At 39.1% G+C, this 27,506-nt stretch overlaps 3 protein-coding genes across 4 annotated transcripts; 2 read left to right on the top strand and 1 right to left on the bottom strand.

Annotated features, from left to right (window-relative positions):
- The first annotated feature begins 2,178 nt into the window (after window positions 1-2,178).
- LOC129098205 (GTPase IMAP family member 8-like) lies at window positions 2,179-10,756 on the top strand. Its single transcript, XM_054607191.1, has 3 exons — window positions 2,179-2,203; window positions 5,195-5,707; window positions 9,891-10,756. Exons 1-3 carry the CDS (start codon window positions 2,179-2,181, stop codon window positions 10,754-10,756), a joined length of 1,404 nt encoding a protein of 467 aa, XP_054463166.1.
- A 5,069-nt stretch (window positions 10,757-15,825) lies between these two features.
- On the bottom strand, window positions 15,826-19,598 carry mettl23 (methyltransferase like 23). 2 transcript variants are annotated; one of them, XM_054606983.1, is made up of 5 exons: window positions 19,252-19,598; window positions 17,771-17,875; window positions 17,343-17,580; window positions 16,522-16,606; window positions 15,826-16,369 (listed from the first exon to the last, which is right to left on the bottom strand). In XM_054606983.1, the coding sequence occupies exons 1-5, from the start codon at window positions 19,339-19,341 to the stop codon at window positions 16,198-16,200; spliced, it is 690 nt and encodes a 229-aa protein (XP_054462958.1). In that variant the 5' UTR covers window positions 19,342-19,598; the 3' UTR covers window positions 15,826-16,197. The 2 variants fall into 2 exon arrangements, with proteins under 2 accessions (XP_054462958.1, XP_054462959.1); XM_054606984.1 differs by having other exon boundaries at window positions 17,343-17,484; window positions 19,252-19,512.
- A 63-nt stretch (window positions 19,599-19,661) lies between these two features.
- On the top strand, window positions 19,662-27,126 carry jmjd6 (jumonji domain containing 6, arginine demethylase and lysine hydroxylase). Its single transcript, XM_054606975.1, has 6 exons — window positions 19,662-20,066; window positions 22,071-22,459; window positions 23,153-23,439; window positions 23,775-23,910; window positions 25,002-25,137; window positions 26,106-27,126. The coding sequence occupies exons 1-6, from the start codon at window positions 19,938-19,940 to the stop codon at window positions 26,235-26,237; spliced, it is 1,209 nt and encodes a 402-aa protein (XP_054462950.1). The 5' UTR covers window positions 19,662-19,937; the 3' UTR covers window positions 26,238-27,126.
- The last annotated feature ends 380 nt before the right edge of the window (window positions 27,127-27,506 follow it).

The raw sequence follows: 27,506 nt of genomic DNA, 5'->3' as shown, positions 1-27,506 counted from the left end.
CTATAGTTAGATATAGGTCTATAGTTAGATATAGGTCTATAGTTAGATATAGGTCTATAGTTAGATATAGGTCTATAGTTAGATATAGGTCTATAGTTAGATATAGTCTATAGTTAGATATAGTCTATAGTTAGATATAGGTCTATAGTTAGATATAGGTCTATAGTTAGATATAGTCTATAGTTAGATATAGTCTATAGTTAGATATAGTCTATAGTTAGATATAGGTCTATAGTTAGATATAGGTCTATAGTTAGATATAGGTCTATAGTTAGATATAGTCTATAGTTAGATATAGTCTATAGTTAGATATAGGTCTATAGTTAGATATAGGTCTATAGTTAGATATAGGTCTATAGTTAGATATAGGTCTATAGTTAGATATAGTCTATAGTTAGATATAGGTCTATAGTTAGATATAGGTCTATAGTTAGATATAGGTCTATAGTTAGATATAGTCTATAGTTAGATATAGGTCTATAGTTAGATATAGTCTATAGTTAGATATAGGTCTATAGTTAGATATAGGTCTATAGTTAGATATAGTCTATAGTTAGATATAGGTCTATAGTTAGATATAGGTCTATAGTTAGATATAGGTCTATAGTTAGATATAGTCTATAGTTAGATATAGGTCTATAGTTAGATATAGTCTATAGTTAGATATAGTCTATAGTTAGATATAGGTCTATAGTTAGATATAGGTCTATAGTTAGATATAGTCTATAGTTAGATATAGGTCTATAGTTAGATATAGGTCTATAGTTAGATATAGTCTATAGTTAGATATAGTCTATAGTTAGATATAGTCTATAGTTAGATATAGTCTATAGTTAGATATAGGTCTATAGTTAGATATAGGTCTATAGTTAGATATAGTCTATAGTTAGATATAGGTCTATAGTTAGATATAGTCTATAGTTAGATATAGGTCTATAGTTAGATATAGGTCTATAGTTAGATATAGTCTATAGTTAGATATAGTCTATAGTTAGATATAGGTCTATAGTTAGATATAGGTCTATAGTTAGATATAGTCTATAGTTAGATATAGGTCTATAGTTAGATATAGGTCTATAGTTAGATATAGGTCTATAGTTAGATATAGTCTATAGTTAGATATAGTCTATAGTTAGATATAGGTCTATAGTTAGATATAGGTCTATAGTTAGATATAGTCTATAGTTAGATATAGTCTATAGTTAGATATAGGTCTATAGTTAGATATAGTCTATAGTTAGATATAGGTCTATAGTTAGATATAGGTCTATAGTTAGATATAGTCTATAGTTAGATATAGTCTATAGTTAGATATAGGTCTATAGTTAGATATAGTCTATAGTTAGATATAGGTCTATAGTTAGATATAGTCTATAGTTAGATATAGTCTATAGTTAGATATAGGTCTATAGTTAGATATAGTCTATAGTTAGATATAGGTCTATAGTTAGATATAGGTCTATAGTTAGATATAGTCTATAGTTAGATATAGTCTATAGTGATCAAGAGTGGGTTTCTTAAGAAGAGGTTTGATCACAGGACTGTGGTACATGGCCCGTTAGTAAAGACAGGTTGATCATATCCAGTAAAGAGGTGCTAACTTAAAGTAAAACTTTGGGATTGTGTTTTAGAGACAGGCAGAAGGTTTAGATGTAGAAATAGTTGAAGTCAAGTGGTGAAGGTCGATGGAAGGAGAGCCATCTAAATATATATGAGGTTTTACAGCTGTTTCTAATGTTCTTGTGTTTGAGGATAAAGCTGTACTGGTTGAGGGCAGGATGTGATTCATTTAGTCTCTAACAATTTGAATTTTATCATTAAAGAAGCTCATGAAGTTGTTTCTACTGAGGGCTTTAGGAAGAAGTTGCTCAATAGAGTTGTGGCCCTCTGTCAGCCTGGCTACACTGTTGAAAGGAATCTATGTAATAAAGTAGTGGTAGAGCCAACATAAAATGTACTTTCTTTGGCCCCTGATTTGCTGCTTGCAGCTACATTAAGGATTCTGACCTGTGACTGGTTGGCTCTCTGTGCTTTCTTTCCTCAAACTGGTTGGTAACTGATGACATGTGTTTAAGGGGAGGGGACTACACAGACTTTATAATATATAAAGATGAAATGACAAACTATTCAACAAGACATCAGACTCAACTGCTCTTACAAGATAAAGACAAGGCAAAGATGTCTGGCACACTTCCTCACACTGGTAAGCACATTTCTTTTACAGTACTCCTACTCAGGGTACATTTGATGAACCAGCAGAGCAACAGCCTATTCTCTTCTGAACACTGTTTCATATATCATTAACATCACTGATGTTTAAAAGAATATATAGATTCAAGCCTCAACTTGTATTTATTTCACTGTCTTCTGACTTGAATCCATAACTTAATTCTTCATTTTGCATCTTAATTATATTTCTTATATTTAACAAATGTATGTTTGCCATAATGCTTAGTGTTATTCAATGTTTTAAGCATGTATGTAATATCTTTGTTTGACTTGATAATTTAACATACTCTCTGGCTCAAAAATACCTGTCTCAAATAATAATGTATTTGTTAGTGATGAGGCTCTTTAGACAAATCTGCTGCATAGTGCAAATAAAGAAATGATAAAAAAAATGCAAAATCACTGCTAACATGATCATTTCTAACTCATATTGTCATTTGTCAGCTTTTACATTAAATTACTAACTTGAAGATTATTCCACTTTTCTACTGCAGTTTCTATTTGTATGTTTTCTTTTTAAACTCTTAGTTTTTTCATTATATGAAGTAACTAAACATTTATTGATGTCTTGAAAGTAATTCATCAGATTATTTTGCATTGCCTTTAACTTCTTGGGATGTGAGCTCTTTCTGCAGTAACTTAGTCATATTTCTTAAATGTTGTGTTTTTAGGACTTGTACTGTAGTTTATTTGGGGGAGTTAAAACAATCTTATTTTGTTTCTTTAAAAAATGATTTTACAACCCAGCTGGCTAGTGGAAGGGCAAGCAACATAAAAAACAGCTGTAACTAAACAGAGCTTTTTATTGAACAAGGAATTCAGAAGTTTACCAGCACAAATGAAGAGGCAACTTACCAAAGAAGAAATTGGGCCTGTGGAGTTCAAAACCAATAAATCAATATAAATCACTGCCACCACGACTGACAATCGGGCTGACTATTTAGACAAGTCTTGATTGCTTATCTGGGATTGGTGGGCAGGACAGGGTGACGGTCCAATCAGGATCTCCAGACAGAAGACAGACTCGGACAGGGAACCAGAAATAAACTTAAAGGGGGCAGCGTGATCAGATGGCTTTTCTATTAATGCTTTTAAAATTGACTCAATACTTTGCAATCAGGAAAAGCAACTTTTGTGGCCAAACATTTTATCCATTTATTTTTCTTGGCGAGGACTTTTAAAGCCATATCTTGGAAAGATGTCCATCTCGTTCACATCCACTATAACAGACACAATTAGGAGGTAGAGTAGAGCCATACGTCCTCAAATCTATGCTCCAGATGACAACTGATGGACATTTAATTGAATGAAAATGAAAGGAGGATTCTCAGGGAACAAATTCAACGAATAAAAAATAATGAAACAAATGAAATGGAAACGATTCTGACAAATCCTAAAATGAAATACAAATAAGACGGTGAAATAAAGAGACAATATAGTCATTAATATTTAATGCTAGTGAGTTCAAACACTGTAACCAATACATAATAGGATTATAATTACGATTTGGAGGGCTCACATATTTGCACATAAAACCTCCAGGTCACAAAAACTACGACTTTGTCTTCAGTCTGGATCTCCAGGTGATGTGTTGGTTCTTTAGCTTCTATCTTTATCTTTTGAAGCTGTTTCCATCCTTCAGACTCATAACGTAGACTCTTCTGTCTGCTGCTCTCTCTAACTGCTTTTAAGCTTTTCAGAATAATTAGATAATATTTATTCAGGTAGCCCAGTTAGTGACACATTATAAAGAATCCCACTGCTTTTTTTTAACATTAGGATTGGCCCATGGTTACAGTAACCCTGACCAATAATCATTACCTTAACTACTCAAGGCCTAACCTGAACCAATCGTCTCAGCTTAACCAGATCATGGGCGGGTCTTGACAATAAACGCAGTGGGATTCATAGTAACGGGTTAGTGATGGTGTGGTCTCCATGGTAACATAGTTCTGACAGCTTGACGAGTAGCACCGGGGGGCGGAGCTTAGCCAAGGGTCAATTAAGACAGAGTTTTAAGTGGTTTGAAACAATGGGGTTTTTGCAAAGAAGAAAATATTCCTAATTATCTGTTTACATGGATAATGAAAACAAATATTCCACTAATATTCCTGTTTACATGCAGCCCTAACACAGGGGTATTCAATTAATATTCAGCAAGGTCCAGTTAGAGAGAATGTCCTCATGCAAAGGTCCCAAACATCACAATCATGTTTAATTGTTCTGTGTTTTACTCCCATATTTATTGATGAATTAAAAATAATGCATCCTCAATAAATAAATAAATGTGCTGGATTAAACAATAAAATACAGAACAGAAAGCTTTTGAAAAGTGTGACTCTTAAAATATAGTACTTCATTCTGCCCTGCAGCTTTAAATACATGTCATTCAGGTGTGACTCGGATGGCGGTCCGCCTATTAGTGACCCCTGTCCTAATATGTCATTTATCAGGTCAAAATATGGAAAAGTGGAACATCAGGAGCTAAACTATGTTTTTATCAAAGTGATCCAGAGGTGTTGCATTCCTTCAAACACCTTCTCTAAAAGGTCGGCGTTGAGATATTTGTTCATATCTAAAAACCTGTTGATATCCAAGTCCTTCATGATGTTTAACAGTAGGAGTGTTTCTCCTTCTTTTCTTCTGGACATGCATCTCTACTCCAGCTTTACAAACTGTTGGTTTGTGTTCAACGCACAGAGCTGCTGGTAAACAGGAAGGAGACTGAATAGGATGTTTATATGAACCGGAATATTGTCATAATCAGAATAATAGTCAATAATCAATGAAAAGACAGTGCTGTAAGACTTTCAATATCAATAATGACTGTTTGAATTCTCCAACAGAGCCCGAGCTGAGGATTATGCTCATTGGAATGACTGGAGTCAGGAAGACTTATGTCATGAACAGCCTACTGGGAATAACCCCTCTAAATCACCTGAGTGGTCTGCTTCCTCTAAAACAGCAACGTGGCATGAAGAGAGAGGAGAGTTTAACGGCCAGAAACTGGTTATCATCGATACTCCAGGTATGATGCACACAGAGCTAACCAAAAAACAGGTGGAAGACGCAATCGTGGAGTCCATCATACTTGCCGCTACAGGAATTCACATGTTTCTGCTTGTTACGAAGACAAGATCGCCTACAATAGGGGATGAAGCTACAGTGGAAGTCTTTAAGAGGATGTTCGGCGAACATTTCAAAGATTACACATTGGCCTTGTTCACCAATAGAGATGGAAAAAAACTTCAGCCCGAAGATGTAGACGACTTGGTCAAGAACAACACCATAAAGGTTGATGAATACCAAGCCATCAGCAAAAACAACAACCGGGAACAAGTGAAGGAGCTTCTGACGAAGATCAAAAACATTGTTCAAGACAGAGAAGAAAAGAAGAAGATGTACACCAGCGAAATGTTGAAGAAGGCTCAGGAAATCATAAAGGAGCAGGAGGAGAAGAGATTGCCGGAAGACAAGGGCACCACACCAAATAAACATTTGGTGCTTACAGTAATTAAGGAATGTTTATCTCGTATTGCAGGGGAAGATTTGGTGAAAGCAGCTGTTGATTGCATTAAGGAAGGAAAAATGTTTAAGGAAGCTACTGATTATTTTAAATGGAGTTAAAACTCAGCTGAAGCTCCTGTCTTCTAAAACATAGTGAAACACACTTTACAATTAGTGGGTTGAATTTGAAATAGGTCGTATGCTAAACTAGTGCTTCTTCCAGTTTTCTCCCAGCTGGTCATTGATATTTGATACAAATGATAGTTACGTTGGAAACCAGACTACAGGTCTTGAAATCGAACACTGTAGTATTAGAAATTACATTTATAAAGTACTAATCTGTGACGCTAAATACATTAAGAAGGAAACACAATGCCCCCATAAAGGACACATCTTTAAAATGAACATTAAAATGTAACTGGCAGTGTGTTTCATCAGTTCTCCTAAAATATTGGTCCAGGTTTGAGGAAAACAAAAAGTCTGGTCGGGCTGTAAACCAATCAGATTTGGCTGTTTTTACTATAACATCCTTTTGTTTTTGGCAATCTGAAAATCAAGTGGGTGTTCATTTGTGAAGATTATCTTGAACAAACATAAAAAAACAGAGCAGTTCTATAGCATGTGGGAAAATCTTGATTGTTCTTTGTATTCTCTGTGTATGAATCTGAGCTGGGTTTTTTTTGTTTGGGGGGGGGGATTAAAGAGCATCCAGTTTCTTGCCTACAGGGCAGTGAGAGGAACAGCTCCTTCCTATCTCCAGGCCAGAATCCAATGCCCCGTCGAAGGTCCCTGCGGCCGATCCACCCGGTCACAGCTTCTGGCTGTCCTGACCCCACAGTGGAGGAATGAACTCCCCATCTACTCTGAACCAAGAGCTGTGTGTCTGCTAGTGGGTCCTTTGTTTCTACTTTTGAATCCCTAACACTTGTTTCCAGTCTCTATGCTAATGTTGCTAGGCTAACCAGCTGCAATGTTATATTTTACTATACAGAATATACAGTGGTATCAATCTGAACCTCCAACTTTTTACAACAGGGTGAAAAAGCATGTGTCCAAAATGTTCTTTAATTACCTGTTCTGTGGTTCTGGTCTTCTGAAATCCTGTACATAAATGTTTTTTACCTCTTAAACTATCTGCACAACATGATGATGGATTGTCTAGTATTGTGGGGATTTCTTCATTTTATGTTTTTATGAACTTAACTGAAGAGTTCTTTCTGTCATTGCTGAGCAGGTAAACCTGTGGAATTCTACTCTACTAAATGTACTTGAGCTCAGCCCCCTGATTTGTTGCTTTCAGACACAATTTAGCTTGTGACTGGCCAGCTCCCAGCCAGAAAACAGGTGATGTGTATTTCAGGGGAGGGAACCAGAAGCAGGCTAAGATATAAAATGATGAGATGGAAATGTAAACAGTCAGAACAAGACATCGACAGAGACAAGACCTCAAAAATGAGCTGTGATTCCCAAGGACAATTTGACAGTCACCTTCTGAAGAATGGTAAGTAGCCTATATTTATTCTATAGTACACAGCTATTTATTTTCTAAACCTCTATTCTGGGTCAATGTGAATTTATTTTGATATAAGTCTTTTAGAATAAAAAAATAAAGATGTTTTTAGCATTTTTTTCTGGAAAGCAACAATGAAAGATAAGTTTTAGAACAGTTAAATCAGTGTTTGATACATTTACTGAGACCAGGATAATTATTTCTGACATCCACAACTCTGGAGGTTCATGTTTATTATTAATATTATCATAGATAAGTTTTAGATCACACATCAAGAGGAGGTTTGGATTTCACTTGTTTAGGGGGACAAACTTGTGCATTTGTTTGTTTTTAGCTGGCGGGTCCAGGAAATTTGTCACAAACAGGTCTCCATCTCCTGGTTCTTTTGGATTGCATATTGCTATTAAATACAAATAATAAAGTGTTTAATAATGACAGTTTCCTTAAGTTATGGTTCTAGATACAGACAGGTTTAATGACAAATAGCAGCCAAAGCAAATGTTTACTGGTAACAACTTGGTTTAGTGTGAACATTGACATTATTCATGGACAGAGGTGATGTTATACAAATGGTTTGTTTCTGAATGTGATGAATTCATTGTAGTTTGTAAGTTTAGTAGGAGAGGCATCTTAGTTGACATCCTGAAGAGGTTCAGGTATTTTAGCCCAAATGTTATGACTGAATGTGAAGATGGGGGCATTTTTACTTTTGATAGCTGTACCTCCTTAACTACTGTGAGCCCAAGCTTTTACCGGGTCAGCAAAGCAAACAGTCAACCATGAGGAATGTTAGAAGTGATCAGGTGTTGCCTGCTTTACTTTAGTACAGTACAAATAAAATGAATTTCTTGTTTTGGATTCTATTCATCAACAAAGCAATTATATATTTGATATTTATCTAGTTCAAAATGTTTCCATTAAAACATACTACAGTGAACTGAAGTAGAATGTAGGAGCTTTTTGTCTCTAAGGTCAATATTATATGTTTCATATTGTGTTACAAATTCATAGAACTTTATTAAATCTACTCTGAACCAAGAAGTGGGTCCTTTCTAACAGTAGGCTAACCAGCTGCAATGTTATATTTATCTATCCTGCAAGTGGTATCAATCTGAACCTCCAATTTGTAAATGTCCAAAAAGTTAAACTGCACAACCATGAGATTTATTGTGGGGACCATCTTTTTAAACTTAACTGAAAGTTCACAGATTGCTGAGCAGGTAAATTCAAGACTTGAGCTCAGCCCCCTGATTTGTTGCTTTCAGAACAATTTAGCTTGTGACTGGCCAGCTCCCAGCCAGAAAACAGGTGATGTGTATTTCAGGGAGGGAACCAGAAGCAGGCTAAGATATAAAATGATGAGATGGAAATGAGTCAGAACAAGACATCGACAGAGACAAGACTTCAAAATGATTGCAATTGGACAATTTGCAGTCAGAAGAATGTAGCCTATATTTATTCTATAGTACAAGCTTTAAGTCACAGAACAATCAAGAGGACTTTGACTTCACCTAGCCTAAATAAAAGCTATTCTGGGTCAATGTGAACTTATTTTTAGAATATCTTTTAGAAAAAAAATGTGCATTTTAGAGATAATACCATCATGAGGTTTATAAGAATTTGGACTTTTGGAATATTGCTATTAAATACATAATAAAAGTTTTTGTTATGGTCAATGTTTACTGGTAACAACTTGATGTTATACAAATGGTTTGTCTGAATGTGATGAATTCATTGTAGTTTGTAAGTTTAGTAGGAGCATCTTATTCAAGGTTAGGTATTTTAGCCCAAAATGACTGAATTGAAGATGGGGGCATTTTTACTTTTGATATGCAAGCAAAAGTCAACCATGAGGAACAAAGTACAAATAAAATGAATTTCTTGTTTTGATTATATATTTGATATTTATCTAGTTTCCATCACAGTGAACTGAAGTAGATGTTCACAAATTCATATCTATCTAATCTATCTTGTAGTGTATGTCACCTTGAAAAATTTTGGTGATTACTTTATCATGATGTTCACATGTAATCTTGTAGTTTTTGGTGAGAAACTCGTTAAAGTTGAAGATGTTTTCACAGTAATATGAAGTACATATTAGAGAGAAAATGATGATTTGTTTAACTTCCTTACAAAAATCATAATGCAAAACAATATTTAAGTGCATGGGAGTTATTGATTTACTTTAGTTTATTACTTTGGTATTGCATTGCAATGTAAATTGTTGTGACAGCCTGCATGAGTTAGTTAGTTTAATATAATCACTGTTCAAATGTTGGTGGGACGTCCCCTTTACTGGCCAATATAACCTCACACTCCATAGCAGATGGCTGCAGGCCAAACACATCCGGGTTGTCCACAGACACTTTCAGGGGGAGTGGCTTAGCTCAAAAATCTGGAAATCCCCCTAATAATTTACTCATGAATACATGTACATATACATGCTGCTTAAAATTTGCAGTTGGGTAATTTATTCATTTGTATTGTATGTGTCTTTACACACTTTTAAAAACAAACTAAAACACAACCCTGTCGGAATCAGACAAATATAATCGAGCAGCAACCTGAAGCTTGTCTGTAGCTTCATATTGACTGCACAGACATGTGAGATGACATAACTAACGCCTGTGAATTATTCTAACAGATACAAAGTCAGACCTGAGGATCGTACTGCTTGGGAAGGTCGGCGTTGGGAAGAGTTCTTCAGGAAACACCATCCTGGGTGATGAAACTCTATTTCCCATAACGGAAGGCCAAATCTCTGCTACAAAGACGTGCGAGAAGAAAACAAAAGATATTGACAACCGAAAGGTGACGGTTGTTGATACTCCGGGTTTGCTTCAAAAGAACAGAAAAGAACAGGAGTTGGTGGCAGAGATCAAGAGATCCATCTCACTTGCCGATCCCGGTCCTAACGTCTTCCTGATTGTGCTGGATGCGGAAGATGAATTCACAGCAGAAGAAATTCAAATGTTGGAAATCATCAAAAACACTTTTGGCAAAAAAATATGGGATTACACTATGGTCTTGATCACTAAGGTAGAAGAAGAGAATAAAGACAACGTCGAAACCTTTATTCGGTCAAATAACAATCTCCTCGACCTCATCGTTAAGTGCAAGTGGGGTTACCATGCCTTTTTCGAAGATGACAAAGAAGATGCTAATAAAGTCCCTGAGTTGCTGAAGAAGATTACCGAAAGGGTTCAGGCAAATAAAGAAAGATGCTACACTAAACAGATGCTCAGAGAGGCTGAAGAGGCCTTAATCAAAAAACAGGTACAAAAGAAAGAAAAGAAAGGCAGGCTAGCCTTTTTATGCATTGCTACTTTTGTTGGAGTTCTGGTCGGAGGTCCGTTTGGGTATCTTGCTGTTACTGCTCCGGTGACGATAGTGATCGGAGTTGCACTGGGATGTGTCGGGGGTGGGATACTGGCAGCAGCGGTGGCAGGTTCAGTGATTATCGCCAAGAAATACTGCACCAGAAAAAACAACAGGGGAGACTGGTTTTAAGCTGATCAGACAATTCTTACAAATCAAACTAATATAAAGGGGAAATCATGGTGGAGGAGTTTGTATATTTTTATTATTTCTGTTTAGTTTGGCCTTTTTCATATCAAATACGGTAAATGTTAAACCCAAAGGCCATTCACACAGTGGCTGAGTCAGATAAGTTTGCTGCTGATTGGTTGTGGCCTGACGTAAACTTTAATTTTCTAAAAAAACAGAGAAGGTGAGATGAATGTAAAAGTTGTTCAGCGTTACGAGGAAAACAAAAGCTGAGCTCAGCGGGGAATGGAGGACTGACCATAATAACTTCCTCAATACGGAACCGTTTTCTAATACAATAGCCTTTCTAAGTTGTAACTAATAGCTTCATTAATGGCTAATTAATAATGTCTCGTAACAAATGTAAGTGATTTGTTAAATGTAGCTGGTCTGGTGCAGCTGGTTTATTTGGAAAAAGATGCTTTTACTCAAGTATTCAATGTTAAAGGACTCAGATGTCTAATAAAGAGGTCCTGTGTCAAAAATGAGTTTTAGCCAAAAAGCACCATCTGGACAATTTCCCCTGAATAGGAAGTGCAGTCAATACGAACTTCCTGCACCCAAATGTCGGCCATAACATTGAGGGCAGGCTCTTCATTATTAGTTAACGTTAGCTAAAATTTAAGTTCATGCTAACTAACATTTAAGTTATCATTAGTTAACATTTGAGTTCATGCTAACTAACATTTCAGTTAACAATACTTGAGTTATTGTTAGCACAAGATACATTTTAATGAATGTAAGCTAACACTTTAGCTTTAGTTAGCTTTGTTTTGTTGGTGTTTGCTATCCCAGAATATTATCCCAGAAGCTAAAGGTAAAACAGAGCTTCAACTGCATCAATAGACGATATGTGATAACTTCAGTTTGTCATTATTGGAGCAGTGGAGCAGCACGATGGAGCAGTCACCCATATAAAAGTATTAATGGACAATCATGGCTCAAATATTGAAGTTGAAATGATATATTGCCTCTTATTTAATCAAATAATCACAAGCCAACAAACACTGCAGAGGAAACGATCACGACACAGTCTGACCAACTGAACAGAAATACTGGGTTGTTATATTCAAGTACAGCCACCAAGCATCTGTTGCTCCATCCAAACCAGCTGCAAACAGTATTTAATGTGCTTGTAAAACAAGTTGAATGTTCAGCAAACAACTCACTGAACTGTAATATAACTGTATGATATGCAGACCCCTGACTTCTGAAACGGCCATGGAGCATTGACGGAGTCGTGGTGCAGCTGGATCCTGTGGACATGATGTGCTACTGTTGTGATTTGATAAATTGATAATGACAAACTATGCATAACTTGTAGACATTTTCTAATCAGTGATTGTGCAATCAAGACGGCTTTTCATTGTGATTTCAGAATTATGTAGTCTTTTACCAAAAATAAAGACCTGTAATCATCCAAACTCAACCCTCATCAGTTTAGTGTCTTCATTACTGGAACCAGCTAGTTTAAACCAACCTGCTGAGGTGGTTCATAATAGAATGTTTGATCTAATGTTGTATATCCATAGAACATGAACTGCCTTTTGTCAATATAATTTAACTGTCAGTCATCCAAACACTGTTGGCAGGTGTTTACCCAACGCACACAGGGCTGAGGCACAGGTGAGACATGAAATACGATCCAGAAAGTCCAGATTAAAACCTTTAAAGTGGTTTGTAATATCCGGATTGTCACAATGGCAATTATTTAATAATAATTATCTTTTGTCAAAGCCTCTTTGCAGCAGCTCAGACTGCAGCCTAGATAAGATCTGAATGAATAAACGTAGGGTTGTCTGGCCAACAAGTTGAAGACAGGACGTAGATGATGAAGACAGGAAAACAGGGCGTAGGCGACAACAAAGGGGTATAGACAGCAACAAGGACCGGACCAGTCGATGACTACGACGATAAAACAAAGCACACGAAGACAGGACGTAGGGGACGACGGGACTTTGGTGAAAAACAACCGGATGCAGGTGGCGTGGGACGAAGGCGATGAAAGTATGTAGACGACGACAGGACAAAGGTGAGAACGTTAGGTGGGCGACAACAATATGGCGTAGGCTACAACCACAAGACGTAGACGACATCGACGGGATGTAGTCATCAACGACCAACACAGACGACAACGACAGGACGTAGGCAACGACTGGAAACAGGCGACAAGAACCGGACGTATGTGACAACGACTGGACGTAGGCAACGACTGGAAACAGGCGACAACGACCAGAAACAGGCGACAACGACCAGAAACAGGCGACAACAACCGGACGTAGGCGACAATGACAGGAAACAGGCGACAAGAACCGGACGTAGGCGACAAGAACTGGACGTATGTGACAACGACTGGACGTAGGCAACGACTGGAAAAATGCGACAATGACCAGAAACAGGCGACAACGACCAGAAACAGGCGACAACAACCGGACGTAGGCGACAAGAACTGGACGTATGTGACAACGACTGGACGTAGGCGACAACGACTAGAAACATGCGACAAGAACCGGACGTAGGCGACAACAAGAAGAAACAGGCGACAAGAACCGGACGTAGGCGACAACGACCAGAAACAGGCCACAACGACCAGAAACAGGCGACAACGACCAGAAACAGGCGACAACGACCGGACGTAGGTGAAAACGAATGGACGCAGACAACAATGACAGGAAACAGGCAACAAGAACCGGACGTATGTGACAACGACTGGACAGGCGACAACGACTGGAAACATGCGACAAGAACCGGACGTAGGCGACAATGACCGGACGTAGGCCACAACAAGAAGAAACAGGCGACAACGACTGCAAACAGGCGACAACGAATGGACGTAGGCGACAACAAGAAGAAACAGGCAAGAAGAACCGTAGGTGACAATGACTGGACGTAGGCAGCAACAACAGGAAACAGGGGACAACGACAGGACGTAGGTGACAACGACCGAAAAATGACTACAATACGACGTAGGTGAGAGCAGACATCCGTACCTTTCATTGAGAACAGCGTGGCTGAACAACGGCTTTGAGGAAGGAGCTAACGTAACAGAAAACAAACCCTCATCAGACTTTCAGGAGGGAAAAGGCCCTGATAACCCTTCAAACTCAAACTGGACTTCCTGGATGGTTGTTAATGGTTATCTGAAACATCACGCCTCCACCAACGCAGCCCGCTCACCTTTCTGCTGGACGACCTACATGCTGTCGTCTGAGGTTATAATGTGAGGTTAACATTGTTATCAATTACACAGAGTAGTGAGAATGATCACCACATCCAAATGCTGCTTAAAGTAAATGATATAATAATAAATCCTTCTTTTGATCCTTAAAGTTCATTTTGTTGGTAGAACGTCTGAGCTGATATGTGATTTTGAATGTAAGCCTTTTACTTGTAGCGCAGTTCTTATGCTTGGTGGTGCTGAAGCCGTCACTTTGTGTGATTGGAGTGCAAACAGGTGTTTTATTATCATGACAGGAGAGTTTTTACTCCAGTTTGTGCAGCTGAACACAAATAAACCTGCAGACACACCAGCAGCTGCACGGTCCAACATCAAAACACAGGACGACAGACGTAGAGTTCCTCTTTATTTGCTCATTTTTAGTTGAAGTCATCTCACACACTTTGTGCTTCACAGTTTCCTATTTCTTCTTTGGAGGACGTGGGTCAGTGTGAGGCTGTTTAATGCGATGCTGCCCTCTGGTGGTCACAGGAGAGAACACACCACTCCAGTCAGACGTGAAAACAAAAGGTGATCATCATATTTCATCTAACAGTTTGTTTCATTTGATAATCCATCCATCCATTTTCCGTAACCTGCTTATCCAGTTAAGGGTCGCAGGGGTGCTGGAGCCGATCCCAGCTGTCAATGGGTGAAGGCAGGGTTCACCACCTGGACAGGGTACACCTGGACGGGGTTCACCTGGACGGTCTCCAGCCTATCACAGGGCAGACATATAGAGACAGACAACCAGTCACACTCACATCCACACCTACGGGCAATCTCAGAGTCATCAATGAACCTAAGCTGCATGTCTTTGGACTGTGGGAGGAAGCCGGAGAACCCGGAGAGAACCCACGCTGACACGGGGAGAACATGCAAACTCCACACAGAAGGTTGTCCAGCCCGGGAATTGAACCCGGGCCGTGCAGCCCCCTCATTTGATAATAATAATAATTAATAATAATAACTCTTCATGCGGTCTTCATCATAAACAACATGCATCTTGACCAAAACCCACTGAAACCACCAAACCTCTCAAAATAAAAAACACTGGAAACAATTCTCACTCAGAAAGGAAACGTAGTCACTCCTAACACTGTGACTTAAACATCACATAAATCATGAACTTTAATGTTTGAAGTTTTAATGATTTTTAACATAAATCAGTGTTTCATTATAGAAGAGGAAAATCACCTTTTTCACTTTAATGACTAAAGTAAATGTAACAAGAATTTATCAGAAATGCAGCAATTTGCTTCAATATCTGTATATGTCTTTCTGTATTCTTGCATAAAATCATTTACTTGTGCAAAATAAAGAGTTAAAACAAAAATATATTTTTGGTAACAAGAATTAAATCAGTTCATCTAGTTCAGGCTTTCAGCTGTTTGAAATGAATGAATGAAGATGTTTTATATATTTCAATTCAGTTACAGTAGAAAAGCATGATATATGTCACTATTCAGATTTAAACCTGTTTCTTACTGTTTTTAAAACAGTGTGTTAGGGTTTGAAAACTGTGCCAGATATTTAGGTGGAGTGTGAATGAGAAGAGAGTTCATGGACATTTAATGTTTTTTTAGTGAAACCAAATGAAAAAGGATTCAAAGTTTGTTCCACTGTTTCTCTGACTGTGGGAAGTGTTTAACATAAAATAAAAAAACAACTGTAAAGATAAGATAAGATAAGATAATCCTTTATTAGTCCCGCAGCGGGGAAATTTTCAGGCTTACAGCAGCAGAGAGTAAAGTGCACACAAGAGACATAGTAAAGAAAGACAAGATAAAAAAAAAAAATAAAAAAAAAAAAAAAAAAGTATTATAAATAAGCAATAAAAACAGTAGTAAAACACAATAACTGAAATATAATATTTACAGACAGAAAAAAACTATTTTAACTATTATTGCACAGTGTTTTTATTGTCATGTGTCATGTGGTCTGCTGGGAGCAGAGCTGGTTGTGCAGCCTGACAGCAGCAGGAAGGAAGGACCTGCAGTACCTCTCCTTCACCACCGGGGGTGTTTACAGATATTAATGTGACAAAATAAACCTGAACTTTTTGTGTTTCAAATGAGATTCAGTCATGTAGGTTCATATTTCATCATTTTAATGACAGTAAACTCATTTTGTTTACATATTACAAGATGTAAAATGTAACATTTTCTACAGAACTATACATGTTGTGTCACATGACCTCATCCTCCGTCCTCAGGGTGATGATCATCAGGAGGACGCTGTGGTTTCCTGGTAGAGTCGATCCAGCCAGCTCAGCTTCGTCTGCATCAAATGTTTCCAGCTGAACGTCGACACAGTTTAGATTCCACCTGTGGAGCAGCGCTTCAATCGACCAATCAGCACTGAGACACGAGGAGGAGGAGGAGGAGGAGGAGGAAGAAGGTTAAAACTGAATCAGTGATACATTTAAACACTTAAAGCCTCAGCACTCCTCTGGTACTTCAGATATGTCATATAAACATATTATAAAGAGTCTGATGTGTTTTTTCAGCACCTCCTCTCCTGGTATGTGGTCCAGAACTGAGCTCTGGGGTTTTTCCTCAGAAGGAAAGCAACAGTCAGGAGGACGTCTTCAAAATCTGAAACAGGTCAACAGGTCAGCAGGTCAGCAGGTCAGCAGGTCAACAGGTCAACATGTCAGCATGTCAGCATGTCAACAGGTCAACAGGTCAACAGTCAGCAGGTCAGCATGTCAACAGGTCAGCAGGTCAACATGTCAGCATGTCAGCATGTCAACAGGTCAACATGTCAGCATGTCAACAGGTCAGCATGTCAGCATGTCAACAGGTCAGCAGGTCAACATGTCAGCAGGTCAACAGGTCAACAGGTCAACATGTCAACAGGTCAACATGTCAGGTCAACAGGTCAACAGGTCAACATGTCAGCAGGTCAACATGTCAACAGGTCAACAGGTCAGCAGGTCAACATGTCAGCATGTCAACAGGTCAACATGTCAGTCAACATGTCAGCAGGTCAACAGGTCAACATGTCAGCAGGTCAACAGTCAGCAGGTCAACAGGTCAACATGTCAACATGTCAGCAGGTCAACAGGTCAACATGTCAACATGTCAGCAGGTCAACAGGTCAACATGTCAACAGGTCAGCAGGTCAACAGGTCAGCATGTCAACAGGTCAACATGTCAACATGTCAGCATGTCAACAGGTCAACATGTCAACAGGTCAGCAGGTCAACAGGTCAACATGTCAGCAGGTCAACATGTCAACAGGTCAACAGGTCAGCAGGTCAGCAGGTCACTGGGGTTAAAGGCCGACTACGAGGCCGTCAGTATACGTGGACGTTAGGAGGAAACCGACCCTGAGGCTCGTAGAAAACGTCCGATCCCAAGATGATGTGGAGCTCTGGGAGCAGGAGGAGCTCAGGTGAGACCTCCCCCCAGGTGAGAGTCACCACGGCCACGTCTCGGAGCCCGTTGGCCTCACAGCTGCGCCGGCAGTTCTGCAGACACAGAGGAGTCTTAGCGCCGTCAGACAGGATCACCTGAGCACCGCACCTCGCCGCCACCACACCTGGTAGACTCACACCTGCACCAAGCTGAGCCACGAGGAGGAGGAGGAGGAGGAGGAGGAGGAGGAGGAGGAAGGTTAGAACATTTAAACACTTAAAGCCTCGGTACTCCTCTGGTACTTCAGATATGTATTTAAAGGTATTATAAAGAGTCTGATGTGTTTTAGAGACGGAGAGGTTTTATGTTTGAGTCAAAGATGAAGATTGTTCTTCTGACCTCCAGCACTGTGCTGAATCTCAGCTCCTCTCTCCGTTTCCATAGATACTGAGCCAGCACCACGGCACTGGGCCACACATACATCCCATACTGTGGGTCCAGAACCTGAGGAGGAAGAGGAGGAAGTTCACAGTTAAAGGACAAAACATACATATTTGCATATTTAACATTTTAAAGGTTTTTTTTAACTTGCAAAACTCTTCCTGTAGTCAAAAATCAAAATCAAATCATTTTTCATTTGATTTTGTTCACATTCCACAAAACAAAAAATACATTAAATGACCACGATGTTCCAAAATCAATGAACTCTCTTCTCGTTCTCACTACACCTTAATATCTGCTGCACAGTTTTCAAAACTGTTAAGAACACGTTTAAATCTAAATAGTGACACATTTCATGCTTTTCTGCTGTAACTGAATGATTTAGTTTGAAAACACTGATGAAGAAGAAGATAGTGGAGGACAAAGGAGAGGACGACCGAGAGCGCTGGTCTCTGATCAGATAGTAGTCACCATTGATCCTGTTGTAAACCATCGTCTCTCTTTGAGAGATTCGAAACTTCAGGAATTTTTAGTTTTTAACTCTTTATTTGCACAAGTAAATGATTTTATGCAAGAATATAGAAAAAATAAAGATATTGAAGCAAATTGCTGCATTTCTTATTCATTCTTGTTACATTTACTTTAGTCATTAAAGTGAAAAAGGTGATTTTCCTCTTCTATAATGAAACACTGATTTATGTTAAAATTTATTAAAACTTCAAAGATTAAAGTTCATGATTTATGTGATGTTTAAGTCACAGTGTTAGGAGTGAATGAAGTAATGAAGTGTTTGAGTGAGTCTAACGTATCGATTACTGCCTCTGATCGATCTTCCATCGGGTGCAAACTATTTAAATACACATAATTAACTTATATTCACACATTTTTCAGGCGTTATCACCTTGATTCTAATACAGGAGAAGACGACAGCTCATTGAGATGTTACCATGACGTCAGCCTCACACACATAAATAATAAATAAAAATAATAATAATAAATAAAAATAATAAATAAAAAAAATAATAATTATAAATAATAATAATTATAAATAATAATAATAATAATAAATAATAATAATTATAATAATTATAACAATTATAAATAATAATAATAATAATAAATCAATTATTATAAATAATAAAATAAATAATAATAATAAATCAATTATTATAAATAATAAATATAAATAATAATAATAAATAATAATAATAATTATAAATAATTATAATTATAAATAAAATAATAATAAATAATTATAATAATTATAATAATTATAAATAATAATAAATTATTATAATAAATAATAATAAATAATAATTATAAATAATAATTATAATAATTATAAATAATTATAATTATAAATAATAATTATAATAACTATAATAATAATAATAATTATAAATAATAATAATAATAATAATAATAACCCTGACACACACCTCTGGTATGGACACACACAGGCAGTCCTCACTGTTGTTGTCTCTGAAGGTGAACTCTCTGCTCGGTGTCTCCTCTCCACTGTGCTCCATTGTTCGGCTCAATACTCCCTTAAATACATAACTACATCTCCAGATAGTATTCCTACTTGTTGTCTTCTGATCAGGACTCGTATTACGACATTTAATCAATCTATATTGACAGTATATCACCAGCAGCCATGCTTGTGCCGATTTCCGGGTCGTACAGGGAAAAGGATTCAACAGCCAATCAGATTGCCGTAAAATGCCTGGCGGGAAGGCTCAATCTAAACCCCATCCAATCAGCGTTCTGCTTCTGTAGACGCGTCAGCCAATGAGCGTTGTGTTCCGGTGAAAGGGGCGGGCGCTGCAGATGTCCGTCAGCTGCCGAAGCATTGTGCTGCAGTTAGCCACCTAGCTAACCTAGCTTCATAGCCGTGTGTCAGGGCTCAGAGCGGGCAGGTGTTCGCAGAGACTCCTCACCTGTCAGCACAGACCCGGAGACGCGTCCCACTCACCCACAGACCCGTGTGTGTCTGTTGTGTACATAAATAAACTGTCCCAGCAGAGCAGCTAGCCGGCTAGCAGTGCAGGCCGGTGGATGTGTGGCTACAGCAGCCCCGGCTAGCTCGTTAGCTTAGCGTTAGTGTTAGCTTAGCGTTAGCAGAATGAACCACAAAAGCAAGAAGAGGATTAAGGAGGCGAAGCGGAGCGCCAGGCCGGAGCTGAAGGACTCTCAGGACTGGATCAGACACGAGTACAGCGAGAGCTTCGACGTGTCGCCCCGCAGCGTGAAGGTAACAGCTAGGCTAGGCTAGGCTAAGCTAACGGGGCTAGCCACCGCAGGCTAGCAGCAGGAGTGCAGCTCGGCACGTAGACACAGGTGTGACGACAGAGTCCCTCAGAGGACTACAGAGGACTACAGAGTCCCACAGAGGACTACAGAGTCCCTCAGAGGACTACAGAACAGAGTCCCACAGAGGACTACAGGGGACTACAGAGTCCCACAGAGGACTACAGAACAGAGTCCCTCAGAGGACTACAGAGTCCCTCAGAGGACTACAGAGTCCCTCAGAGGACTACAGAGTCCCACAGAGGACTACAGAGTCCCGAGAGGACCACAGAGTCCCTCAGAGGACTACAGAGTCCCTCAGAGGACTACAGAGTCCCTCAGAGACTACAGAGTCCCTCAGAGGACTACAGAGTCCCTCAGAGGACTACAGAGTCCCGAGAGGACTACAGAGTCCCACAGAGGACTACAGAGTCCCTCAGAGGACTACAGAGTCCCTCAGAGGACTACAGAGTCCCACAGAGTCCCACAGAGGACTACAGAGTCCCACAGAGGACTACAGAGTCCCACAGAGGACTACAGAGTCCCTCAGAGGACTACAGAGTCCCACAGAGGACTACAGAGTCCCGAGAGGACTACAGAGTCCCTCAGAGGACTACAGAGTCCCACAGAGACAACAGAGTCCTACAGAGGACTACAGAGTCCCTCAGAGGACTACAGAGTCCCTCAGAGGACTACAGAGGACTACAGAGTCCCTACAGAGTCCCACAGAGGACTACAGAGTCCCACTGAGACTAGACTACAGAGACTACAGGGTCCTGAGGAGACTACAGTCTGATCCATCACATGCTTTTATCTAAGTCACCTCAGAAGTTTAAACAACTGCATCAAAATAAAAAAACAGATAATTTAGTCATTAAATAAAAAATATCAATTAGGCACGAAATAAGAAAATATGTATTAAAAAATGACCGAAAAATATGTATATTTATATTAATTTCCATTTTCCCTGAGTTAAATAACTACTAATTATTCATATTTTAACTCTTTAATAAATGCCAGTTTGTTTACAGAATGTCACTGTTGTTTATTTATTTATTATTTATATTCTGTATAGTAGGGTTAGGGATATTTCTTTTTCTCTGTCTTGATTATGTCGATAATAAGCATTGTTATCGTTGCATGTTTATGTTTTTGTCTGCAGGAAAGTAAATGCCTCAATCTGGGGTAAAGTAGTAAAAAACACAATGTTTCAACCAAGGCTCTAGATTAAAATCCTGATATAATACAATGCATGATTTTATACTGTTATTGCTGTGGGATCAAACGTTGTGGTTTTCATGAGTTTCATTCTGAATAGGTGTCGGTGGTTTGTCAGATATTTTCTCCTGTCAGCAGGACAGAACTAAACGGTCACAAAACAGATTATTTAGAGCGTCAAACATTAGTGAGTTCATAAAAAGCCACAGCTGATGTGGTGTTGTTCCTTAAAAAGGTCTTTAAAACAAAGCGTTTATCACAGCACTGACTTCCTCAACACTTTAACTTTACACTGACACCCTTTTCTTTGTCTCCTGATATCTGTATTTTATTATTTCAGAGATATAACTTTACCTGTTTAAACAACACGTACAGATGTTCTCCCAGTTCATCCATTCAAAGATGGAAGCTGGACATGTTCTTGCTAAATATTATGACATACATTGGTTAAATACATATTATATACACTGTGCAAAAGTTATTCTGTCTGTATATATAATATTTCAGTTATTGTGGATTTAATATTCTTTACTGTTTTTACTGCTTATTTACTTATTCATAATACTTGTTTTTGATCTTTTTTTTTTTATTTACTATGTCTCTTGTTTGCACTATCCTCTCTGCTGCTGTAAATCCTATAAATTTCCCCGCTGCGGGACTAATAAAGGATTATCTTATCTTAAAAATGTCTTCTAGGATAGAATAAGCTGTTATCCAGATCTTTACTTTACTCCTGTGTGTTGTGTTGCAGGACAACGTTGAGCGCATGGACGCCCTCCATCTCAGTCCTGAAGAGTTCATCCAGCGCTTCGAGCGGCCCTACAAACCCGTCGTGCTGCAGGGCTGCCAGGACAGCTGGCCCGCCCGCGAGAAGTGGACTCTGGAGCGCCTCAAACGCAAGTACCGCAACCAGAAGTTCAAGTGTGGGGAGGACAACGACGGCTACTCTGTGAAGATGAAGATGAAGTACTACATGGAGTACCTGGAGACCACCAGGGACGACAGCCCGCTCTACATCTTCGACAGCAGCTACGGTGAACACGCCAAACGCAGGAAGCTGCTGGACGACTACCAGGTGCCAGTCTTCTTCAGGGACGACCTGTTCCAGTTTGCTGGAGAGAAGCGCAGACCGCCGTACAGGTTGGCTCTTTGTTTAGTCGACTTTAGCCATAATTAAAGATGAACACCTCTATGAGCTGTTTATATGCACTCAATACACCAATACAGTCCTCATAATGGTGGTACTGGTGGTGAAACGGATCATTTCAACAATCTGAAGAAGAAATTGTGGGGTTTTTTTCTTCATAAAAACACACAATTCAGATGATAAGGAAATAAAATATTGTATGTTTATTGATTAAAACAGATCTTTTCATTATTAGTTTTAATGATGTTTTATAATCTTAGAGTTACTGTTAGGAAGTTAAACATCATAATTCATCTATAATATCTATTTTATATTAATGTGAAAACATTTCCTTCAGACTACTGGACTTATTCTAGTTCATCACCAACACTACATTCTACAGATTACATGTGAACGCATCATGAGAACGTTATAATTTACCTTCAACCAATACTCATTTAACTGAACAGCCTGAACGCATCATAATGTAACTGAACTGAACCTCCGTCTGTTAGCCGCTAGTGGTCCTGCTAACGTTACTAGCTCTCCTCCTGTTAGCCGTTAGCGGTGCTGCTAACGTTATAAACTGAGGAACATATCGATTTCAGCGACATTTAAACTGTGATTTGGTTATTAAAAAATAGATCAATAATTGCAAATGACTTTCAAAATACACTCAGCTGGTTCGTCCTCTGGTCTCCTCTCAGGTGGTTTGTGATGGGCCCGGCTCGCTCCGGCACCGGCATCCACATCGACCCGCTGGGCACCAGCGCCTGGAACGCCCTGGTTCAAGGACACAAGAGGTGGTGTCTGTTCCCCACCAACACACCCCGCGAGCTGATCAAAGTGTCCAGAGAGGACGGGGGCAACCAGCAGGACGAGGCTATCACCTGGTTCAACGTGGTTTACCCCAGAACGCAGCAGCCCAGCTGGCCTCCAGAGTTCACCCCGCTGGAGATCCTCCAGAGACCCGGGGAGACCGTCTTTGTGCCTGGTCAGTGACCGAACTTCATCCTCCAAATCTTATTCAGCCCCTTCTTTTTTAACTCGGATGTAAACAAACCAACTACTTTCATCTGGATCTCCTCCCATTACACATTTCATATTATACAATCCACCTTCTTCTTCACTGACATTTGAAGTCTGAACTTGTTTCACACTGTTTTTTACCAAGTTTTTGTCTTTTCTGAAAAGATTTTATAGATTGTTGTTTGACGTTTGAAGTTCTTTGTTGTTACTTCCTAATATATCTAAATTTCAGACTGTCCAGGACTATAAAGAACAGCACTTCTTTTCTGTCATTAACGGTCACTAGCTGTGTGTCCGCAGGCGGGTGGTGGCACGTAGTCCTCAACATGGACACCACGATCGCCGTCACTCAGAACTTCGCCAGCACGACCAACTTCCCCATCGTGTGGCACAAAACCGTCCGAGGGCGACCCAAACTCTCCAGGAAGTGGTACCGGTAAGAAATCAGAAACACAGCGAGAAGGAGAGTTTTAGCTGCACTCACCAGAGATTAGACTCATCCCGGGACATCTGCACAATCTAAATTTACAAGTTATTAACTTTAATCCAGAAAGATTTAATTTGCTGTTTTCTGAAGGAAATGGTTTTGTCTTTTTCTTTAAAGTGACGATATTCATTTATAATAAAGGTCATTTGATAAAATGACACAACAAACCTCAAAACTAAAGCCTCAGTTTATAATTTTAATTCTTAGTTTCATCACCACAATATGTTTTGGGTACAAACTGAAACGTCATAAAGTCTCCACATAATCTGGTTGATTTATTCTTTGATCTATTAGTTCCTGTTTTAGATAATCATGTCTTCTTGTGTTTCCACAACATTTAAGAACAGTGAGAATGGGATGTGGCTGTTTTATTTCATTTTTTAGTTGTATAAGAAAATAAAAAGATATTCAGTCATTAACCCTCTGAACCTCAAGCATTTTTTATTTATGTTTTGTTCCTGTCACATTATCTCTGTAGAGAAGTTTTCACTTCAAAATAAAAGTCCTGCTCCTCTTTGGAAACAGAACAATGATGACTAGAAGTAGAGAGAACTCAAACATGTCTTTAGAGCAGAATAACAAAATTAATAGTAAATAATTTATTATATTTACAAAAATTGGAAATCAATGGAAACTACATTTCCAACATTTTTCCAAATTTCCACAAGTTTGAACAATGTTGGAAAAAATGAATGGAGTGGAGCACGTGCTGTAAATATTGGAACTATTTACATTTTTACAGCCTCTCCTGTCAAAGTTTCACAGATTTTTGTTCACATGACTGTTGGTCTCCGATGAATCTAATGAATTTAATGTTTTTATCAGAATCTGGTTAAAGTAAATGGTTTATTTTGTGCAAAATTTTGCACAGCTTCTGGTTGTTCTTCTTTGTTTAGAGAAAACATGCTCTTCTGTCCAAGGCGGGTTTGGAGGTTCAGAGGGTTAAAGAAATAAAAACTGAGGCTTTAATGTTATTTGTGTGTGTTAGTACTGATTCATAATTATTTACTGGTGTTTGTGATTTTTCCTGCTCGTTTCAGGATCTTGAAGCAGGAGAGGCCCGACCTGGCGGTGCTGGCCGACAAAGTTGATCTTCAGGAGTCGACGGGCATCGCGTCCGACAGCTCCAGTGACTCTTCATCATCTTCATCCAGCTCGTCTGACTCCGACTCTGATGTATGTGCTTACACACACACACACACACACACACACACACACACACACACACACTGAGGTATCCATGTCATCTATACTTATAACACCAAACCTCCAGGCTCTCCTTTATAGTCAGTCGTCAAAACGGATGTTTTGACAGCAGCCATGTTGGAAATCTGATCACAGAACAGCTCAACCTGCAGAGAGACGACCAACATGTCTTAACAGCGCTCATCTCGACTGTTTATTCTTTTTTAATGAACTTTCTAATGACGATAAACACAAGTTCATTTTTAATATGGATTGATTCAAATTAAAGATTTCTATAAAGAAAATCTTTATTTACAAAACAAACATCATGCTGTATTGAAGAAGACTTGAAACTAGAGATTGAGACCATAAACTCATGTTTACAATGTTTACTGAGGGAATAAATCAAGAGAGAAGTAGAGTCATTTTCTCATAGACTTCTATACAACCAGAGGAGTCGCCCCCTGATGGACACAGAGAGAATGCAGCTTTAACACATGAAGCTTTGGCTTCACTTTCAAGAACCAGAGGTTGCTGCCTGATTTACACACAAATCTGTATTAATTAGGATCTATAATCTGTACAGCATGCGACACCTTCTGTTCTCATTATAAAAAAACGACTGTAAACATTATATTTTCTTTCATTTAACAAACCGAGAATCATAAGTCAGAAGCAGCGAATTAAAGGGTTGAACGACGTGTGAAATGTAAAGTCCTGCTGACACTGAAGCGTGAACACACTGTGACAATCCCTATTTGTATACATATATTTATATCATATTTTATATGTGTATATATATGTACATATAAACCTATGTATAAATATAATTCCTCCTGTCACAAATGTCGGGTCTGAAGCTGCCAACAGGTGTCGACACGTGACAGACGGCTGTAACTTAAGACACGTTAACGGTGTTGTAACGACACACGTCTGAACACTTTGTCGCCCCCCTTCAGGCGGCGTCGGGCTCCGAGGGGGACGCCGTGTCCCACCGCAGGAAGAAGAGGCGGACCTGCGGGGCGTCGGCCAACGGGGACGCCAGCGGCCAGGACGACTGCGTCAGCAAGGAGAGGAGTTCGTCACGGTGACCTCGGCCCTCTGCAGGCTCCGCCCTCCTCCAGCCGGTGACTCCTCCCACTCACCAACACAGCTGCTTCCTGTCTAGTTTAGAACACGAGGGGGGGGCGGTCACTGGAGACCCCCGTCACCACTGTGCTTTCAATCCACGTCTGCTTGTGTCTGTTTAGTGAGATTGTAACCAGACTGGTGAGGGAACTGGTTTTAAAGGTCTGGTATATATCTGGAATATTTAACGGTGAACCAGAGGACTTTTCTCTACACTTTGATATAGATTCAACTCGGGCCTCTTGTTTCACAGGCGTAAACCGGCCCGTCACGGCCTGATCACATCTAAATGAATCCGCGTGGCGTCGTGACGTACTGGTCAGCGTAGCAGCGACTCACTGTGCCTTTTAAACCACCACAGAAGAAGAGACGAGGTCATTAACCCTCTGAACCCCAAAGAGCCTTTTGGAGCGCTTTTGTCGCTCACATTGTTCTCCCTTCACTGTTAAAGTCCTGTTTCTCCGTGCAAACAGATCAATCAAACATGTCTTTAGGGCAGAATAACACAGTTATAATGACATAAATCATAAGAGAGAGTTACATTTCTTTGATAATTTATTTCACAATAATTGGAAACCAATGGAATCTAAATATCCAACGTCTGAATGTGACCGATGTTGTAAAGAAAATGGAGGCTCTACATGTTTTATATATTGAACTATTAATATTTTTACATCCTCTCCTCTCTGCTCTCAGATGAATCAATCATATCTTCATAGATTCACTGAGGAGCTCAGAATTTAATGTCTTTAACAGAATCTGTTTAAAGGAAACGTTTCTTTTGGGGGGAGATTTTAAACAAGAAGCGTTCATTGCACATGATGTGTTCAAGGACTGACGGAAAGATGTTTTTTTTTTTTTTTTTGGGGGGGGGGGGGTGGTTTTGGGGTCCAGAGGGTTAAAAGATCTCAATGATGAACAGAACTAGAAAGGCTGTTTCCATTAAAATTATGTTTTTCCGCTCGCTGATTCAGATCTGCTCCAAAACGTCAAAACTAGATTCATTAAAAAATCAGCTCATTATAATAATAAACACAACTGTTGTGTGTGTTCCATGTTTTCAGCTCTTCATGATTCACACTTCCTGAGAACAAAAATATCAACTCACTGTTCTCTTTGTGGTTTTCATGAACATTTGTCTCTGGAGGCTAAACTGATCAGCCGTTAACGTCTCGTTAGTGTTAATTGAGCTCCATCTTTTCAGTCTTGTTGCTGTGAAACTAGAGGCCCGA

This window comes from Anoplopoma fimbria, chromosome 11, assembly GCF_027596085.1.
Source record: "Anoplopoma fimbria isolate UVic2021 breed Golden Eagle Sablefish chromosome 11, Afim_UVic_2022, whole genome shotgun sequence".
NCBI classification, from domain to species: domain Eukaryota; kingdom Metazoa; phylum Chordata; class Actinopteri; order Perciformes; family Anoplopomatidae; genus Anoplopoma; species Anoplopoma fimbria.
The sequence above is the reverse complement of the archived record's forward strand: the minus strand, read 5'-3'. Positions and strand labels throughout refer to the sequence as shown.

Coding starts and splice junctions, on each gene's coding strand:
- LOC129098205 (XM_054607191.1), top strand. CDS start 2,179: ATGTCTGGCACACTTCCTCACACTG. Junction 2,204..5,194: donor TGGCACACTTCCTCACACTG/GTAAGCACATTT, acceptor CCTCTAAAACAG/CAACGTGGCATGAAGAGAGA. Junction 5,708..9,890: donor GAGATTGCCGGAAGACAAGG/GCACCACACCAA, acceptor TTATTCTAACAG/ATACAAAGTCAGACCTGAGG.
- jmjd6 (XM_054606975.1), top strand. CDS start 19,938: ATGAACCACAAAAGCAAGAAGAGGATTAAGGAGGCGAAGCGGAGCGCC. Junction 23,440..23,774: donor GGAGACCGTCTTTGTGCCTG/GTCAGTGACCGA, acceptor GTGTGTCCGCAG/GCGGGTGGTGGCACGTAGTC. Junction 23,911..25,001: donor CTCTCCAGGAAGTGGTACCG/GTAAGAAATCAG, acceptor TGCTCGTTTCAG/GATCTTGAAGCAGGAGAGGC.
- mettl23 (XM_054606983.1), bottom strand. CDS start 19,341: ATGGAGCACAGTGGAGAGGAGACACCGAGCAGAGAGTTCACCTTCAGA. Junction 16,607..17,342: donor CGTTTTCTACGAGCCTCAGG/GTCGGTTTCCTC, acceptor GACCTGTTTCAG/ATTTTGAAGACGTCCTCCTG. Junction 16,370..16,521: donor ACCACATACCAGGAGAGGAG/GTGCTGAAAAAA, acceptor CTCGTGTCTCAG/TGCTGATTGGTCGATTGAAG.